Genomic DNA, 19,156 nt, shown 5'->3' with positions numbered 1-19,156 from the left:
GGGACAGAGAGGGGACATCGGGGTCACTGAGGGGGTCACTGAACCCTCCTGCAGTCCCTGGGCTCTTGGGACAGTGACTGAGGCCACAGAGGGGACAGAGACTCATCAGGGTCCATTCCAGGATGGATTTGCAGCCCCCCAGCCATACCAGGATGGATTTGCAGACCCCTGAGACCCCCAGGATAAATCTTCAGCCCCCACAGTGCCCCCAGCCCACACCAGGATAGATTTGTAGCACCCCAAGATGGATTTGCAGCCCCTCAGGACATATTTTCAGTCCCTCAGGATAGATTTGCAGCCCCCCAGGACAGATTTTCAGCCCCCCAGGACAGATTTGCAGCCCCCAGGAAGGATTTGCAGCCCCTCAGGACAGATTTTCAGTCCCCCAGGACAGATTTGCAGCCCCCCAGGAAGGATTTGCAGCCCCCAGGACGGATCTGCAGCCCCCCAGGAAGGATTTGCAGCCCCCCAGGAAGGATTTGCAGCCCCCCAGGAAGGATTTGCAGCCCCTCAGGACAGATTTGCAGCCCCCCAGGAAGGATTTGCAGCCCCCAGGACAGATTTGCAGCCCCCAGGACAGATTTGCAGCCCCCAGGACAGATTTGCAGCCCCCCAGGAAGGATTTGCAGCCCCCCAGCCATACCAGGATGGATTTGCAGCCCCCAGGACAGATTTGCAGCCCCCAGGACAGATTTGCAGCCCCCAGGAAGGATTTGCAGCCCCCAGGACAGATTTGCAGCCCCCAGGACAGATTTTCAGCCCCCCAGGAAGGATCTGCAGCCCCCCAGCCATACCAGGATGGATTTGCAGCCCCCCAGGAAGGATTTGCAGCCCCCAGGACAGATTTGCAGCCCCCCAGGACAGATTTTCAGCCCCCCAGGAAGGATTTGCAGCCCCCCAGGACAGATTTGCAGCCCCCCAGGATGGATTTGCAGCCCCCCAGCCGTACCAGGATGGATTTGCAGACCCCAGGACAGATTTGCAGCCCCCCAGGAAGGATTTGCAGCCCCCCAGGAAGGATTTGCAGCCCCCCAGCCGTACCAGGATGGATTTGCAGACCCCAGCCACGGCCTGGCAGGCTGCAGAGGTGGGGAAGTCCACGGGCAGGTTGGGCAGCCCCAGGATGGTGACGAGCGGGCGCAGCCCCCGCTGGGCCACGAACTCCTGGCAGTGATCGTCCGTGGTGTTGTTGCTCAGGATGGACTCCACGAACTTCATCTGGGACAAAAGGGGGTCAGGGGGGCTCTGAACCCCCTCAGAGGGGGGTCAGGACCAGGGGGACCCCGCAGGGACAGTGCTGGGCCTCACCACGTTGAGGATGTAGTCCATGAGCGGGATGGGGATGCGCTCCTCCGTGCCCACCACGCTGCAAGCGCAGAGGGGATGGTGAGGGGATGGTGAGGGGAGTGTGATCCCCCCAGAACATAAAATCAGAGTTAATGAGGCTGGGAGAGATCTCTGCGACCATCCCATCACCACCAAGTGTCACATTCAGGCTTGGCTTTAACTCTTCTCTGCCAGACCCTTTCTGGGAAGTTTTTGCCTATTTCCAGCCTAAATTTTTCCCCGGTCTCTCTTCTCCAGGCTGAACCCCTTCCCCAGCTCCCCCAGGATCCTCTAGACCCTTCCCCAGCTCCCCTAGACCCCTACCCAGCTCCCTCAGAAGCCTCCACAGCCCTTCCGAGCTCCCCCAGGATCCCCCAGACCCCTCCTCAGCTCCCCCAGGATCCTCCAGACCCTTCCCCAGCTCCCCCAGACCCCTCTCCAGCTCCCCCAGGATCCTCTAGACCCTTCCCCAGCTCCCCTAGACCCCTACCCAGCTCCCTCAGAACCCTCCACAGCCCTTCCCAGCTCCCCCAGGATCCCCCAGACCCCTCCTCAGCTCCCCCAGAATCATCCAGACCCTTCCCCAGCTCCCCCAGACCCCTCCCCAGCTCCCCCAGGATCCTCCAGACCCTTCCCCAGCTTCCCCAGGATCCCCCAGACCCCTCCTCAGCTCCCCCAGGATCCTCCACACCCTTCCCCAGCTTCCCCAGCTCCGCCAGACCCCTCCCCAGCTCCCCCAGGATCCTCCAGACCCTTCCCCAGCTTCCCCAGGACCTCCCAGACCCTTCCTCAGCTCCCCTAGGATCCTCTCCACCCCAGACCATCCAAAAACCAGCACTGAACAGAGATTCCTGGGGACACTAAAGTGACCTGGGGACACTCCAGATCTTTAGGGACACCCAGGACCCCCCCAGCCCGCCCTGTCCTGCTCACGTCTGGCTGGGCTCTGCCTCGCTCTGCTGGGCAGCCCCGAAGCTCTGCATGGCCTGCACTTCTTCCTCCTCCTCATCCTCGCTCGAGGCCTCCTCGGCGGCGTGGGGCGAGCGCGGGGGCGGCGCGGCCGCTGTCCCGTCCGCCTTCTGCATCGACGGCTTCTGGCAGATGTACTTGGGGTCCCGGCCCAGGCTGCAGATCTCCTCCAGCAGCTGCGGAGGGGATGGCATTTAGGGGGGGCCTGGCCAGACTTTTGGGGGGCCCCGAAGTCCCACAAGTGTCCCCAGGTTGTCACCTTGATGATGGCGGTGGTGGCATCGGTCTTGAGCGTGGGCTGGTGCCGCATCAGCTCGTCCACGGCGCTGCCCAGGTTGGAGGCTGTGTCACCTGGGGGCAGAGAGTGTTTGGGGGGGCAGAACAGGCTTTGGGGGTGCAGAGCAGGTTTTGAGGGGAGCAGAAGTGCTTTTGGGAGTTAAACAAATAGGGGATGATGCCTAATATAAGCACAAATGCCCCCAAAAAATGAGAGAGCTATTTAAATGTTAAGATGGTATGTTACTAAACAGCTGGTGGGATCCCCAGTGTCCCCAGTATCCCCAGGGTCCTCAGCCCCCCAGTGTCCCCAGTACCCCTGGAATCCCTGGTATCCCTAGTGTCCCCAGTACCCCAGTATCCCCCAGCATTCCCAGTATCCCAGTGTCCCCCATTATCCCCGGTATCCCCAGTCCCCCAGCACCCCCAGAATTTCCAGTATCCCCAGTGTCCCCAGTGTCCCCCAGCATTCCCAGTACTCCCAGTATTCCCAGTACCCCTGGTATCCCCAGTGTCCTCAGTCCCCCAGCATTCCCAGTATCCCAGTGCCCTCAGTATCCCCAGTACTCCCAGTATCCCTGATATCCCCACTGTCCTCAGTCCCCCAGCATTCCCAGTATCCCAGTGTCCCCAGTATTCCCAGTACTCCAAGTATCCCCAGTACCCTCAGCCCCCCCAGTGTCCCCAGTACCTCCAGTATCCCCCAGCATTACCAGTATCCCAGTGTCCCCCATTATCCCCGGTATCCCCAGTGTCCTCAGTCCCCCAGTGTCCCCAATATCCCCCAGCATTCCCAGTAATCCCAGTATCCCCAGTACCCCCGGTATCCCCAGTGTCCTCAGTCCCCCAGTGTCCCCAGTATCCCCCAGAATTCCCAGTACCCCCAGTATCCCTGATATCCCCAGTGTCCTCAGTCCCCCAGCATTCCCAGTATCCCAGTGTCCCCAGTATTCCCAGTACCTCCAGTATCCCAGTGTCCCCAGTATTCCCAGTACCCCTGGTATCCCCAGTGTCCTCAGTCCCCCAGCATTCCCAGTACCCCAGTGTCCCCAGTACCCTCAGCCCCCCAGTGTCCCCAGTATTCCCAGTACTCCAAGTATCCCCAGTGTCCTCAGTCCCCCAGTGTCCCCAGTATTCCTAGTACCCCCAGTATCCCAGTACCCCCAGTATCCCCGGTATCCCCAGTACTCCCAGTACCCCTGGTATCCCCAGTACCCCCCAGCATTACCAGTATCCCAGTGTCCCCCATTATCCCCAGTATCCCCAGTGTCCTCAGTCCCCCAGTGTCCCCAATATCCCCCAGCATTCCCAGTAATCCCAGTATCCCCAGTACCCCTGGTATCCCCAGTGTCCTCAGTCCCCCAGCATTCCCAGTATCCCAGTGCCCTCAGTATCCCAGTACCTCCAGTATCCCAGTGTCCCCAGTATCCCCAGTACCCCTGGTATCCCCAGTGTCCTCAATCCCCCAGCATTCCCAGTATCCCAGTGCCCTCAATATCCCAGTATCCCCAGTACCCTCAGTCCTCCAATGTCCCCAGTGCCCCCAGTACTCCAAGTATCCCCAGTACCCTCAGCCCCCCAGTATCCCATTATCCCCGGTATCCCCAGTCCCCCAGCACCCCCAGAATTTCCAGTATCCCTGGTATCCCCAGTGTCCTCAGTCCCCCAGCATTCCCAGTATCCCAGTATCCCAGTATCCCCAGTATCCCCAGTACCCTCAGCCCCCCATTGTCCCCAGTACCTCCAGTCCCCCGGTATCCCCAGTACCCCGGTACCCCCAGTACCCCCAGTCCCCGGCAGTGCCGCGCTCACCGAGGGGGTCGGAGCTGCGGCGGCGCCGCATGGCGGGCAGGTAGTCGGGGGACAGCAGCACCTTGAAGAGGCGCTCGAAGGGCTGGCACTGCACGAAGCTCTGCAGCCCCCGCGCGTTCAGGCACAGCGCGCTGAACACGTTGGGCAGCGAGCCCAGCACCTCCCGTGTCGCTGGCACCTGCGCAGGTGAGGGGTTACGGCACACCTGGGGCAGGTGTGGGGCACGCACGGGGCAGGTGAGGGGCTGTACCACACCTGGGGCATGCACAGGGCAGGTGAGGGGTTACGGCACACCTGGGGCAGGTGTGGGGCACGCACGGGGCAGGTGAGGGGCTGGGGCACACCTGGGGCAGGTCTGGGGCACGCACGGGGCAGGTGAGGGGCTGTACCACACCTGGGGCAGGTGTGGGGCACGCATGGGGCAGGGTGAGGGACTGGGGCACACCCGGGGCATGCACAGGGCAGGTGAGGGGCTGTACCACACCTGGGGCAGGTGTGGGGCACGCATGGGGCAGGGTGAGGGGCTGTACCACACCTGGGGCAGGTGTGGGGCACGCACGGGGCAGGGTGAGGGGCTGGGGGCACACCTGGGCCAGGTCAGGAGCTCGGGGCACACCTGGTGTGGGGCAGGGGCTGGGGCACACCTGGGCCGGGTCAGGAGCTCGGGGCACACCTGATGTGGGGCTGGGGGCACACCTGATGTGGGGCAGGAGCTGGGGGCACACCTGATGTGGGGCAGGGGCTGGGGGCACACCTGATGTGGGGCAGGGGCTGAGGGCACACCTGATGTGGGGCAGGGGCTGAGGGCACACCTGATGTGGGGCAGGGGCTGGGGGCACACCTGGGCCAGGTCAGGAGCTCGGGGCACACCTGGGCCAGGTCAGGAACTCGGGGCACACCTGGTGTGGGGCAGGGGCTGGGGGCACACCTGGGCCAGGTCAGGGGCTCGGGGCACACCTGGTGTGGGGCAGGGGCTGGGGGCACACCTGGGCCAGGTCAGAAGCTCAGGGCACACCTGATGTGGGGCAGGGGCTGGGGGCACACCTGGGCCAGGTCAGGAGCTCGGGGCACACCTGGGCCAGGTCAGGGACTGGGGGCACACCTGGTGTGGGGCAGGAGCTCGGGGCACACCTGGGCCAGGTCAGGAGCTCGGGGCACACCTGGTGTGGGGCAGGGGCTGGGGGCACACCTGGGCCAGGTCAGGGGCTGGGGGCACACCTGGTGTGGGGCAGGAGCTGGGGGCACACCTGGGCCAGGTCAGGAGCTGGGGGCACACCTGGTGTGGGGCAGGAGCTGGGGGCACACCTGGGCCAGGTCAGGAGCTCGGGGCACACCTGGGCCAGGTCAGGGGCTGGGGGCACACCTGGGCCAGGTCAGGGGCTGGGGGCACACCTGATGTGGGGCACGGGCTGGGGGCACACCTGGGCCAGGTCAGGAGCTCGGGGCACACCTGGGCCAGGTCAGGGGCTGGGGGCACACCTGGGCCAGGTGAGGCGCTCGGGGCACACCTGGTGTGGGGCAGGGGCTGGGGGCACACCTGGGCCAGGTCAGGAGCTCAGGGCACACCTGGTGTGGGGCAGGGGCTGGGGGCACACCTGGTGTGGGGCAGGTGGTGGGGGCACACCTGGGCCAGGTCAGGGGCTGGGGGCACACCTGATGTGGGGCAGGAGCTGGGGGCACACCTGGTGCGGGTCAGGGGCTGGGGGCATACCTGGTGCGGGTCAGGGGCTGGGGGCACACCTGATGTGGGGCAGGGGCTGGGGCACACCTGGGCCAGGTCAGGAGCTCGGGGCACACCTGGTGCGGGTCAGGGGCTCAGGGCACACCTGGTGTGGGGCAGGGGCTGGGGGCACACCTGGGCCAGGTCAGGAGCTCGGGGCACACCTGATGTGGGGCAGGGGCTGGGGGCACACCTGGTGTGGGGCAGGGGCTGGGGGCACACCTGGTGTGGGGCAGGGGCTGGGGGCACACCTGGGCCAGGTCAGGGGCTGGGGGCACACCTGGTGTGGGGCAGGGGCTGGGGCACACCTGGTGTGGGGCAGGTGGTGGGGCACACCTGGGCCAGGTCAGGAGCTCGGGGCACACCTGGTGTGGGGCAGGTGGTGGGGCAGACACCGGGCAGGTGTGGGGCAGAGCTGGGACAGACACCGGGCAGGTGCGGCACCAGCATGGGCAGGTGAGCAGCAGACAGGGAGGCAGGTCTGGGAGGAGCTGGGGCAGGTGTGGCACCAGCACAGGTGGCAGGCACGGGACAGGTGTGGGGACAGAGGCAGACCTGGAGCAGGTGCAGGAGGGGAAACAGGACAGGTGCAGAGCAGGTGTGGGGAGAAGGGAAGGGCAGATGTGGCAGCAGTGGTGGAACAGGTGCAGGGCAGGAAGTGGAACAGATGTGAAGACAGGTGAGGGGACACAGGTGCTGGGAAACACAAGGACAGAAATGAGGGAACAGGTGAGGAGACAAGTCAGGGGACAGGAACAGAGCCAGGAAATGGAACAGGAGATGGAACAAACAAGTGGCAGGTGCAGGGCAGGTGTGGGAGGGTGCACAGCATGGGACAGGTGTGGGAGCAGCACAGAGACAGCTGATGGGACAGCGAGAGGACAAATGAGGCGACAGAGGTGAGGACAGGTGCTGGACAGGTGAGTGACCTCGCTCATGGCCTCCGTGAGCAGCACGTGCAGCGAGAGGATACGCAAGGAAACAGGTGAGGGAGCAGATGAAGGGATAGACAAGGAGACAGGTGACAAGTGTAGGATAGGCGAGGTGACAGGTGTAGGACAGGTGACAGGTAGCACAGGTGAGCCCCACTCACATCCTCGATGAGCAGAGCGTGCAGCGTGACGTCGGTGAGAGGATACACAGGAGGACAAGCCAGAGGGCAGATAAAGGGACACACAAGGACACAGGGGACAGGTGCAGGACAGGTGACAGGTAGCACAGGTGAGCCCCACTCACATCCTTGATGAGCAGAGCGTGCAGCGTGATGTCGGTGAGAGGATACACAGGAGGACAAGCCAGAGGGCAGATAAAGGGACACACAAGGACACAGGGGACAGGTGCAGGACAGGTGACAGCACAGGTGAGCCCCACTCACGTCCTTGATGAGCAGAGCGTGCAGCGTGATGTCAGTGAGAGGATACATAGGAGGACAAGCGAGAGGGCAGATAAAGGGATACAAGGACACAGGGGACAGGTGACAGGTAGCACAGGTGAGCCCCACTCACGTCCTTGATGAGCAGAGCGTGCAGCGTGACGTCGGTGAGAGGATACACAGGAGGACAAGCCAGAGGGCAGATAAAGGGATACAAGGACATAGGGGACAGGTGCAGGACAGGTGACAGGTAGCACAGGTGAGCCCCACTCACGTCCTTGATGAGCAGAGCGTGCAGCATGACGTCGGTGAGGCCGTTGTCCTGCAGCGAGGACAGCAGCGAGGGCTCCTGGAACACGAAGACCGTCACCACCTCGGTCGCTGCGGCGGAGGAGAGAGGGGGGCACTGAGGGCAGGTAGAGCACCTGGCGGGGTCCCCGCTCCGTGCCCGCCCCGCGCTGCCCAGGTGGGGCCGGGGCGTGGCTCACCCAGCAGGAACAGCGAGGGGCCGTAGTACTCGGCGTTGCTGATGATGTGCTTCAGCGAGGTGGGCAGCGAGCCGTCCATCACTGCGGGGACACGCGCGGTCAGTGCCACCGCCCCTGCCACCCCACCCCACCCCGGCGGGGTTTGGGGACATCGGGGACCACCCACCGTGCCGGATGCCGTCGGAGAAGGCGGGGTCTTGGATGGCTTTTTTGAGGAAGTTCAGCATGGATTTGAGCAAAGCGGCGCGCTGGGGGATGCACTGCACTCCTGGGGGGGACACGGGGAGAGGATTGGGGGGCACGTGAGGAAATTGGGGTGTCCCCAGGGAGCAAAGCAGATGTGGAAAAGGATTTGGGGTCTTCGTAGGGGGGGAATTGGGGTGTTCACATGGGGAAGGAAATGGGGTGTCCATATAGGGATGGCACTGGGGTGTCCATATAAGGAAGGGATTGGGGTGTCCATGTAGGGAGAATTCGGATATCCACATAGGGATCGAACTGGGGTGTCCATAAAATAGGAATTAGGATGTCCATATAGAGAAGGAATTGGAGCGTCCATGTAGGAGGATTTGGGTGTCGTATAGGAGGATTTGGGGTGGCCATACAAGACAAATTTGTGTGTCCATATAGCAAGAATTGGGGTGACCACACAAGACAAATTTGTGTGTCCATATAGCAAGAATTGGGGTGTCCATATAGGAAAAATTCGGGTGTCTGTATAGGAGGAATTGGGGTGTCTGTAACAGGAGGAACTGGGGTGTCTGTAACAGGAGGAACTGGGGTGTCTGTAACAGGAGGAATTGGGGTGTCCATACAGGGAAGGAACTGGGGTCCAGTGAAGTCCCCGCTGTCCCCACCGTGTCCCCAGCCCCGGGAGGCACCTACCGCCGCGCGGGGAGGGGGTGGCAGCGCTGGTGCTGGGCACGGCTGGCGGGGCTGGTGGCACCGGGTCTGGCCGGGCCTCAGCAGAGGGGCCGGGGCTGCTCTCCATGGCCACGTCGGTCACTGCGGGGGGACGGTGACATTGCAGGGGGAACAGGTGACACCACGGAGGGAACAGGTGACACCGCAGCGGGGACACCGCTGCTCCCACCCCGCTGCTCACCCTCCATGTCCGTCTCCATGTCCTCGCCCTCGGGCAGGGTGGCAGCAGGCGGGCGCTGCACTTTGGGCTTGATGACAAAGGGACACTCGCGACGGCACAGGTCCACCTCGTGCTGGGGGGGACAGAGCCTCAGCACCCCAAACCACCCCAGGGGACCCCCAAAAGCAGGGCAGGGGAAGGGGGGGCAGCACCTCGAGGCGGTAGATGAAGATGGACAGCCCGCTGTGCGACTGGAAGGCGGCCATGTCCAGGTTGGTGATGAGATCCACCACCCGCACCGCCCGCGTGACGAACGTGATCTGGTCCTGCTCGTCCCCCAGGAACTTGATCACCTGGCGAGGGGACAGAGGCAGGTGAGGCAATCCCCGAGGCACCCCAGAGAACCCACAGGTGAGAAGAGCTCACCTTGAGCAGCGCCTCCATCATGCCGCACGACACCAGCGCCTCGCCGCCCGCGTCGTAGCTGGCCAGGTGGTACAGGAAGGAGAAGAGCGCCGTGGCGAACTGGTGGGGGTAGGGCTCCATGGAAGGGTCTGGGGGTGTACAGGTGTGGTTAGGGCAGGTAACACCCCTCCAGGTGACCCCCCAGCCCCCCGGCACGCACCGATCATGGCCTGGATGCAGTTGCGCACCAGCACGGGCAGGAAGCCGTGGTAGGAGGCGGTGCCGGTGCAGTCGATGATGCTGCTGAGCTTCGGCGTGCGCTCCAGGTGCACGATGGACGTCAGCGTCCGCAGGGACGCCGCCTTGATGTCCTGGCAGGGACAGGAGAGGGACACGTGAGGGACAGGGGAGGGACACTCGTGTCCTTGATGAGCAACAGGTGCAGCACAGTGACATCAGTGAGGGGATACACGGGGACAGGTGATGTGACAGGGAAGGAACAGGTGTGGGACAGGTGAGGGACACTCATGTCCTCGATAGGCAGCATGTGCAGAGGAGATACACAAGATAAAGATACAGATACAGCACAGGTGAAATGACAGGAGCGCGAGAGGTGTAGGAACGTACAGGACATGTTAGGTGACAGATGTGAGACAAGTGAGGTGACACATGCAGGACAAGTGAGGTGACAGCTGCAGGACAGGTGAGCCACATTCAGATCCTTGGTGAGCAGCATGTGCAGCAAGTCAGTGAAGGAACACACAAAGGGACAGGTGAGGGGACACACAAGGGGACAGGTGAGGGGACACACAAAGGGACAGGTGAGGGGACACACAAGGGGACAGGTGAGGGGACACACAAGGAGACAGCTAAGGGGACACACAGGGAGACAGCTGAGGGGACACACAGGGAGACAGGTGAGGGGACACACAGGGACACAGGTGAGGGGACACACAAGGGGACAGGTGAGGGGACACACAAAGGGACAGGTGAGGGGACACACAGGGACACAGGTAAGGGGACACACAAGGGGACAGGTGAGGGGACACACAGGGACACAGGTGAGGGGACACACAAGGGGACAGCTGAGGGGACACACGAGAAGACAGGTGAGGGGACACACGAGGAGACAGGTGAGGGGACACACAAAGGGACAGGCGAGGGGACACACAAGGAGACAGGTGAGGGAACACACAAGGAGACAGGTGAGGGGACACACAAAGGGACAGGTGAGGGAACACACAAGGAGACAGGTGAGGGGACACACAAAGGGACAGGTGAGGGAACACACAAGGAGACAGGTGAACGGACAGCTGAGGGGACACACAAGGGGACAGACAAAAGGAATCACAAGGGGACATCTGAGGAAACAGGTGAAGGGGGCAGATGAAGAGACAAATAAAAGAACAGCCAAAAGGACAGGTCAGGGAACAGGTAACGGGACAGATGAAGGAGCAGCTGAGGGGACACACAGGGACACACAGAGGGACAGCTGAAGGGACAGGGCTCGGCCCCAGGCGTCCCCAGGTCTCACCATCAGCTGCTTGTCGGTGATCTGCAGCACGTCCACCAGCTCCTCGATCAGCCCGTTGTACAGGATGCTGTTGGCCGACTCCTGCAGCGCGTTGGAGTACACTGCGGAGACGGGGGGTCACCCCAACTGCCCCAGGACCCCCACAGAGCAGCCCCTGAACCCCCCCAAAGCCATCCCCCAATTAAAACAAGCCCTAACGAAGGCCCACCCAGGATGGAGATGGCGTGGAGCCGCGCCTGCACCGCCTGCAGCCGCTTCTTGTGGTTGGAGAAGCCGTGGGCCAGGCGGATGTGGGTGAACAGCAGCATCTGAGAGGGGGACAGAGGATTTGGGGTGGTCAGGAGGGTCTGGGGGTCACCCCACAACCCTCGATGTCACCCCACGCACCTGTTTGTCCTTGGGGATGCTGTACATCTTGGTCAGGGACTCCATGATCTCCGAGGGGCTCTCTGAAATCTGCGGGAGAAGAAAAAGAGAAATAGGGAGGGGCAGAAGCAAAATTGGAGGGCAGGAAACAAAACTGGGAGGGGAGGGGACAAAACTGGGGTGTGGACAGACAAGACTGGGGGCCAGAGAACAAAACTGGGGTGCAAGGGACAAAATGGGGTTCAGGGGACAAAACTGAGGAACAGAGAACAAAACTGGGGTGCAAGGGACAAAATGGGGTTCAGGGGACAAAACTGAGGAACAGAGAACAAAACTGGGGTGCAAGGGACAAAATGGGGTTCAGGGGACAAAACTGAGGAACAGAGAACAAAACTGGGGTGCAAGGGACAAAATGGGGTTCAGGGGACAAAACTGAGGAACAGAGAACAAAACTGGGGTGCAAGGGACAAAATGGGGTTCAGGGGACAAAACTGAGGAACAGAGAACAAAACTGGGGTGCAAGGGACAAAATGGGGTTCAGGGGACAAAACTGAGGAACAGAGAACAAAACTGGGGTGCAAAGGACAAAATGGGGTTCAGGGGACAAGACTGGGGGCCAGAGAACAAAACTGGGGTGCAAGGGACAAAATGGGGTTCAGGGGACAAAACTGAGGAACAGAGAACAAAACTGGGGTGCAAGGGACAAAATGGGGTTCAGGGGACAAAACTGAGGAACAGAGAACAAAACTGGGGTGCAAGGGACAAAATGGGGTTCAGGGGACAAAACTGAGGAACAGAGAACAAAACTGGGGTGCGGAGGGTCAAGATTGAGTGCGGAGAACAAAATGTGGGGGGCAGAGGACAAAACTGGGGGGCAGGAACAAAAGGGCAGTGTAGGGCGTGGGGGAGCCCTGGCCCAAGCAGAGACCCCCCCCAAATCAAGGTGCCCCCCACGCTCACCTTGTCCAGCTGCTCGATGTGGATGTAGTGCAAGGTGGTGCTGGTGGCCTGCAGGGGTCACAGGAGGTCAAGGGGTGGCCCCGGTGCTTTGGGGGCCTCCTCGTGACCCCCAAATGTCCCCAGTGTCACTCACCCTCTTGTCCACCTTCACCTCGACGCCCGGCTCGGCGTAGAACTCGAAGTGCAGGGTGGTGGCACTGGGGGGGTATTTCTGGGGAGGGGTCACAGGGGTGAGATGGGGACAGCAGGGTCCCCTCCCCTGGGGGGACGCAACAGGGGTGACAAAGCGGTGCTGGGGACATGGGAGGTGACACAGAGGGGTAAGACAGCGCTGGGGACCCCAGGATGGCATCAAGGGGCCTCAGGATGTGACAAAGGCACACAAGGTCACGTGTGTGCCCCAGGACAGGACAGGAGAACACAGGTGAGTTTGGGGGACTCCCAAAAGAGGACAAAGTGACACAGGTGAGCTCTGGGGACGCCCCAGGACAGGACAAAGTGACACAGGTGAGCTCTGGGGACCCCCAGGACAAGAAAAGGTGACACAGGTGAGTTCTGGGGACCCCCCAAGGACAGGATAAACTGACACAGGTGAGCTCTGGCAACACCCAGGACAGGACAAAGGACACAGGTGAGCTCTGGGGACCCCCCCAGAACAGGACAAAGTGACACAGGTGAGCTCTGCGGACCCCCAAGGACAGGATAAACTGACACAGGTGAGCTCTGGGGACCCCCAGAACAGGAAAAAGTGACACAGGTGAGCTCTGGGGACCCCCCAGGACAGGATAAACTGACACAGGTGAGCTCTGGGGACCCCCAGAACAGGACAAAGTGACACAGGTGAGCTCTGGGGACCCCCCAAGGACAGGACAAAGTGACACAAGTGAGTTCTGGGGACCCCCCAGGACAGGATAAACTGACACAGGTAAGCTCTGGCATACCCAGGACAGGACAAGGTGACCCAGAGGAGCTCAGGGTGACCCGCAGGTGCCACTCACCATCATGTGCAAGTCCCGACAGCACTCAGCCAACCCGAATCCATTCTCCTTTCCACCCCAGCTCTGCAGGGAGACCAGCCCAACTCAGCCCCACCCTGCTGAGTCCCCAAATCCCTCAAAACCCTCCCAAAAACGCCCCAAAAACCCCGCCCACCTCGGCCAGGTGCTGCAGGCGGGCCAGCAGGGGCCCGCGGCGCTCGGAGCCCAGGCGGGTGATGTAGTTGGAGCGTTTGCTGAACACGTAGAGCAGGTTGAGCACGGCCAGCACCACGTGCATGTCCGAGGAGGCCAGCAGCGTGGTCAGGTGCTGCGGGGACAGGACAGGCGTGTCAGGCAGCGTGTCACACGCCTGGGGACACGCGGAGGGCGGGGCTGGGGGTCTGAGCACCTCGATGGAGCTGTAGAGGTGGCGGGAGAAGCTGTACTCGATGAGCAGGGCCGTGAAGTTGAGCAGGGCCAGCAGCAGGGCCTTGAGGGGCTGGCGCTCGGGCCGGTCGCAGGCCAGCATCCAGCTCATGGCCTCCACCGGCCGGCCCGCCTCGGCCAGCAGCGCGTCGAAGCGGTCCAGCAGGTCCACCCAGTGGTACAGCTCGCACTGGGGGGGTTAGGGGGGAGATGTGGGGCTGGGGGCACAGCCGGGACCCCCTGAGCCCCCCATGAACCCCCCACATCCACCCAGTGGTACAGCTCGCACTGGGGGGGTTAGGGGGGAGATGTGGGTCTGGGGGCACAGCCGGGACCCCCTGGGTACAGCCCAGACCCCAATCCAGACCCCCACATTCACCCAGTGGTACAGCTCGCACTGGGGGGGTTAGGGGGGAGATGTGGGGCTGGGGGCACAGCCCGGGACCCCCTGAGCCCCCCAGGAACCCCCCAGGTCCACCCAGTGGTACAGCTCGCACTGGGGGGGTTAGGGGGGAGATGTGGGGCTGGGGGCACAGCCGGGACCCCCTGAGCCCCCCATGAACACCCAACATCCACCCAGTGGTACAGCTCGCACTGGGGGGGGTTAGGGGGGAGATGTGGGGCTGGGGGCACAGCCCGGACCCCCTGAGCTCCCCATATCCACCCAGTGGTGCAGCTCGCACTGGGGGGATTGGGGGGAGGGATGTGGGGCTGGGGGCACAGCCCGGGACCCCCTGAGCCCCTCATGAACCCCCCACATCCACCCAGTGGTACAGCTAGCACTGGGGGGGTTAGGGGGGAGATGTGGGGCTGGGGGCACAGCCGGGACCCCCTGAGCCCCCCAGGAACCCCCCACATCCACCCAGTGGTACAGCTCGCACTGGGGGGGGTTAGGGGGGGATGTGGGGCTGGGGGCACAGCCTGGGACCCCCTGGGTACAGCCCAGACCTCAGCCCAGCCCCCTCCTCAATACAGGGCAAAAAATTGGAGTTTTAGAAACTTGAGAGAGAATTTGGGTTTTCCCCGGGTTTTGGGGGGAAATTGAGGTACTCCCCACGTATTTTGGGGTTTATAAGGTGTTTTTAGGCATATTGGGGCTCCTCCTTGGAGTTTTAGGAGTCTGTGAGAGAAAATTTGTGCCCAAACAGCTCCAGGGTGGGGAGGAAATGGGGGCTCCTGGGGGGCTGTGAGGATGCTGGTGAGCCCCCCACCGAATTTGGAGAAAAATAAATAAAAAGTAGGGGAGGGGCAAACATTGGGGTGCACTGCAAGAAATGTAGAAACCCCCCCACATTCCTAAACCTCCAGAAAACTCCAGAACTGCCCCACCCAAGCGCTGAGGGCTCCAGGGGTTCAGCTGAAACCAGGGACCCCCCTCATTTCAGGACCACTCTGGGGTGCCCCAGGGTGACACCCCACCAGTGGCAGTGACCAGTTTGGGGACAAGCTCAGCACCACCCTGACAAACTGTGAGCAATCCCTTGGGAAATTCCCCCGTGTCTTAGGACCCCCCAGGTTTTGGGGAACCCCCCCAGGTTTTGGGGACCCTCCCCAGGTTTTGGGGACCCCTCCCACCTTCCCAATGTTCCATGTCTTGATCTGCTGCAGTTCTGTCACCAGCTGCTCATCGCTGCAAGCTTTCAGCTTCTCGATGAGGGCCCGGCAGTCAGCGGGCTGAGGGGCACAGGGAACTCAGCACTGTCCCCTCGTGGGGTCCCCAACACCCCCCATTGTCCCCAAACCCCTCCTCAATGCCCCCACCCCCCAAATGTCTCCAACTCCTGCCCTTTGCTGCCCCCTCAACACTCCCTGAGTGTCCCCAACACCCCTCGATGTCCCCAAAACCCTCCATTCCCTTCCCAATGTCCCCACTCCCCCCCGACATCTCCAATTCCCCCACAACCGTGTCCCCGACCCCTCTCTGATTGTCCCCAGCCCCTCCCTGACTGTCCCCAACCCCCTCCTGAGTGTCCCCAGCTCCTTCCCAAGTGTCCCCAAGTCCTCACTGAATGTCCCTGAGGTCTTCCCAAGGGTCCCCAACCCCTCTCTGAATGTCCCCAGCTGCTTCCTGAGTGTCCCCAACCCCTCTCTGACAGTCCCCAACCCCTGACTGTCCCCAACCCCTGACTGTCCCCAACCCCTGACTGTCCCCAACCCCTTCCTAAGTGTCCCCAGCCCCTCCCTGACTGTCCCCAAGCCCCTCCTGAGTGTCCCCAGCTCCTTCCCGAGTGTCCCCAAGTCCTCACTGAATGTCCCTGAGGTCTTCCCAAGGGTCCCCAGCCTCTCTCTGAATGTCCCCAGCTGCTTCCTGAGTGTCCCCAACCCCTCTCTGACAGTCCCCAACCCCTGACTGTCCCCAGCTCCTCACTGACTGTCCCCAACCCCTTCCCAAGTGTCCCCAGCCCCTTCCTGACTGTCCCCAACCCCCTCCTGAGTGTCCCCAGCTCCTTCCCGAGTGTCCCCAAGTCCTCACTGAATGTCCCTGAGGTCTTCCCAAGGGTCCCCAGCCTCTCTCTGAATGTCCCCAGCCCGTCTCTGAATGTCCCCAACCCCTCTCTGACAGTCCCCAACCCCTGACTGTCCCCAGCTCCTCACTGACTGTCCCCAACCCCTTCCCAAGTGTCCCCAGCCCCTCCCTGACTGTCCCCAACCCCTTCCCAAGTGTCCCCAACCCTCCCTGACTGTCCCCAACCCCTTCCCAAGTGTCCCCAGCCCCTCCCCGACTGTCCCCAAGCCCTCACCGCCTCCGTGGGGGTTTTCTTCAGTTTCGTCCGATCCACTTTCATTTTGGGGTTCCGGTCCTCGTGCTCTGCCTGCGGCCACACGTGGTGGGGGGAACGGGGGGGTCACACCTGGGCTGCCCCCCAAAACGGGTCAAACCCCGCCCCCACCTGTCCCGACAGGGCCCCGGTTGTCCCGACACGGCCCCGGTTGTCCCGACGGGGCCCCGGTTGTCCCGAATGGGCCCCGGTTGTCCCGACAGGGCCCCGGTTGTCCCGACAGGGCCCCGGTTGTCCCGAATGGGCCCCGGTTGTCCCGACAGGGCCCCGGTTGTCCCGACAGGGCCCCGGTTGTCCCGACAGGGCCCCGCTGTCCCGACAGGGCCCCGGTTGTCCCGAATGGGCCCCGGTTGTCCCGACGGGGCCCCGGTTGTCCCGACGGGGCCCCGGTTGTCCCGAATGGGCCCCGGTTGTCCCGACGGGGCCCCGGTTGTCCCGACGGGGCCCCGGTTGTCCCGACAAGGCCCCGGTTGTCCCGACAGGGCCCCGGTTGTCCCGACAGGGCCCCGGTTGTCCCGACAGGCGCCGCGGCGGCCGCGGCCCGATGACGTCGCGGCACCGGCTGAACAATGAATGTGCAAAACCCCGCCGTACCCGGGGGGGGGGTCTCCGAAAGCCCCCCCACCCCCAATTAATCCCGCGGCGGAATGACGAGGGGCTGTAATTAAGGCCTATAATTACGGCCGGTAATTAAGGGCTGAGGCTGCCGCGTGCCGGGGCTCCCCCACCCCCCTCCCGGTGCCCCCCCCCGCCCCCGCCGGCCCGGCCGGTTCGGTGACAGTGACGCATCATTTTGGGGGGGGTTGGGGCCGTTTTTGGGGTGTCCCCCCCCCTGCCCGCCCGGGGGGAGGTGTCAAAAATAAGCTTGAAGCTTCCAGCCCGTTTTCCCCCCAAAAAAAACCTTCCCAAAGCGAGACCCCCCCCACACCCGCCCCCCAAAATTCTCTCGCGCCGCCCCCTCGGGAGGTTCTGCAGCCGCCCCCCAGCCCCGTTCCCTTACCGGGAATCACTCCCAGTCCATCCTCGGCCCGGCCGGTCGCTGCGAGGGGGAGGGAGCCGGGAGCTGCTGCGGGGAGGAATTGGGGAGGGGGTGTGAAATCCTGGGGGGTTTGGGGGGGTCCCGTGTGATGATGGGGGGAGCTGATCCCAAAAATGGGATCCCAAAAAGGGATCCCAAAAAGGGATCCCCCAAACCGCAGCGTGGGGGACCTCGAGGGTGGGAAGAGACAGCACAAAATCGCTATAAAATCTGAAAATAATGCGAATAGAGAAAAAAGGGCTAAGGAGGCAATGAGGAGACCCCCAAATCCTAAAGGATCTGAAGGAGAGGGGGTTGTAAAGCCTAAAGGATGGGAAAAGGGGGGGCCGCTAAAGGGGTCCCCCAAATGTCGGGAAACCGATGAGGGAGACCCTGAGTGATGGGAGGGGATTGCGGGGGAGTGGAAATGACACTGGGGCTCCTAAATAATGAGCACCACAGAAAGTACCCCTAAAATACAAGGCAAACCTAAAGACGTGAGAAAGCTAAATTGAGGTGGAGGGGCGGCCAAACACCCCAAATCTCGGGAGGGGAGGGCCTGAGTCCCCGCGAGGAGCACCTGCACGGGGAGAAACCGCAAGGGTCGGGGGAAGGGGGGCCGTGAGAAGAGGAAAGCGGCCCCCAAATCACGGGAGGCCGCCGGGGAGTGGGGGGGCGGTGGGAGGGGGGGGCGGGCCCCTCATGACGGAGCCGGGCGCCATTCCCCCCCCATGCCGCGGGCCCCCCAGCAGCACCGGGCCGAGCCCCCCGCCCCACTGCCCCCGGTACCTTGAGCGGGCGGGGAGAGCGGGGAGAGCGGGGGGGAGGGGGGGGGGGGTTAGAGCCCGGCCCGGGCCCGTCCCGCCGCTGCCGCCGCCGCCATCTTACACTGAGCCCCGGCCGCGGCCCGAGATCTCGCGAGAGCTGCCGCAAATCCCGCGAGAGCGGCCGGCGGGACCGGGGGAGGCGGTGCCGCGGGAGGTAGCGTGGGGGCGGAGCAACGCCGCCAGCAGCCAATAGGAACGCGAGAGGCGCGGCGGCCTAGTCTCGCGAGAACGCGCCTAGCAGTGGGGCGGGTGTTTGGCGAAGCCTCGCGAGATTTCGTGAGGCGTGTGGGGGAGGGGAGGCGGCCCCTCACGGATCCCGCCTCGTACCGGGAGGAGGGGGGGGGTGGGGCTGACGGTGAACGGGTGGAAGGCCCTGCCCGCCACACAGCGGCTCAACCCCCCCGCTCCCCTCACAGGCCGCGGGCCCACGCCGTTCCCTCAAGCACCGGCACTCACCGGCACGCTGATGAGGAGAGCGAGATCTCGCGAGGCGCTGGCGGCAGCGCGGCCCCGAAGCCTCGCGAGAAAGAGAGACAGGGAGAGGAAGGAGCGGGAGCGGCGGCGGGAGCGGCCCCGGTGCGGGCGGGGGAGGGCGGGGGGAGCGCGGCCGCGGCCTCAGCGGCGGGAACGGCGGCGGCGCGCGCGCTGATCTCGCGAGAGCGCCGGCTGAGAGCGGCTCCAAATCTCGCGAGACTGGAGCTCGGCCCTGCTCCTCCAAAGGGACAAGATCTCGGAGGAGCGCTGCCGGTCTCGCGAGAGCTGCCCCCGGCGGCGCGCGCGCGCTGAGGGGGAACACGTGACCCCGCTCGGGGCATT

The 19,156-nt window shown here is 63.3% G+C and overlaps 1 protein-coding gene across 1 annotated transcript in view; it reads right to left on the bottom strand.

Moving 5' to 3' along the window:
* HUWE1 (HECT, UBA and WWE domain containing E3 ubiquitin protein ligase 1) overlaps positions 1 to 19,033 on the bottom strand; it is a 119,610-nt gene extending 100,577 nt beyond the window's left edge. Inside the window, exons 1-25 of the mRNA XM_072920178.1 lie at positions 18,797 to 19,033; positions 17,496 to 17,561; positions 16,457 to 16,528; positions 15,291 to 15,389; positions 13,699 to 13,905; positions 13,465 to 13,617; positions 13,311 to 13,373; positions 12,446 to 12,523; positions 12,313 to 12,360; positions 11,374 to 11,442; positions 11,195 to 11,294; positions 10,987 to 11,087; positions 9,673 to 9,823; positions 9,474 to 9,601; positions 9,260 to 9,400; positions 9,069 to 9,180; positions 8,849 to 8,968; positions 8,130 to 8,231; positions 7,964 to 8,044; positions 7,750 to 7,856; positions 4,384 to 4,561; positions 2,555 to 2,646; positions 2,260 to 2,471; positions 1,309 to 1,366; positions 1,042 to 1,218 (exon numbers count right to left, since the gene is read on the bottom strand). Of these exons, the coding sequence (XP_072776279.1) occupies positions 1,042 to 1,218; positions 1,309 to 1,366; positions 2,260 to 2,471; positions 2,555 to 2,646; positions 4,384 to 4,561; positions 7,750 to 7,856; positions 7,964 to 8,044; positions 8,130 to 8,231; positions 8,849 to 8,968; positions 9,069 to 9,180; positions 9,260 to 9,400; positions 9,474 to 9,601; positions 9,673 to 9,823; positions 10,987 to 11,087; positions 11,195 to 11,294; positions 11,374 to 11,442; positions 12,313 to 12,360; positions 12,446 to 12,523; positions 13,311 to 13,373; positions 13,465 to 13,617; positions 13,699 to 13,905; positions 15,291 to 15,389; positions 16,457 to 16,501 (2,622 nt within the window). The 5' untranslated portion in view covers positions 16,502 to 16,528; positions 17,496 to 17,561; positions 18,797 to 19,033. The remainder of the gene's footprint in view (positions 1 to 1,041; positions 1,219 to 1,308; positions 1,367 to 2,259; positions 2,472 to 2,554; positions 2,647 to 4,383; positions 4,562 to 7,749; positions 7,857 to 7,963; positions 8,045 to 8,129; positions 8,232 to 8,848; positions 8,969 to 9,068; positions 9,181 to 9,259; positions 9,401 to 9,473; positions 9,602 to 9,672; positions 9,824 to 10,986; positions 11,088 to 11,194; positions 11,295 to 11,373; positions 11,443 to 12,312; positions 12,361 to 12,445; positions 12,524 to 13,310; positions 13,374 to 13,464; positions 13,618 to 13,698; positions 13,906 to 15,290; positions 15,390 to 16,456; positions 16,529 to 17,495; positions 17,562 to 18,796) is intronic.
* Positions 19,034 to 19,156: the final 123 nt, after the last annotated feature.

The sequence above is a fragment of the Taeniopygia guttata genome, chromosome 31 (assembly GCF_048771995.1).
Source record: "Taeniopygia guttata chromosome 31, bTaeGut7.mat, whole genome shotgun sequence".
NCBI classification, from domain to species: domain Eukaryota; kingdom Metazoa; phylum Chordata; class Aves; order Passeriformes; family Estrildidae; genus Taeniopygia; species Taeniopygia guttata.
Note: the sequence above shows the minus strand (reverse complement) of the source record. Positions and strands in the feature narration are given on the sequence as shown.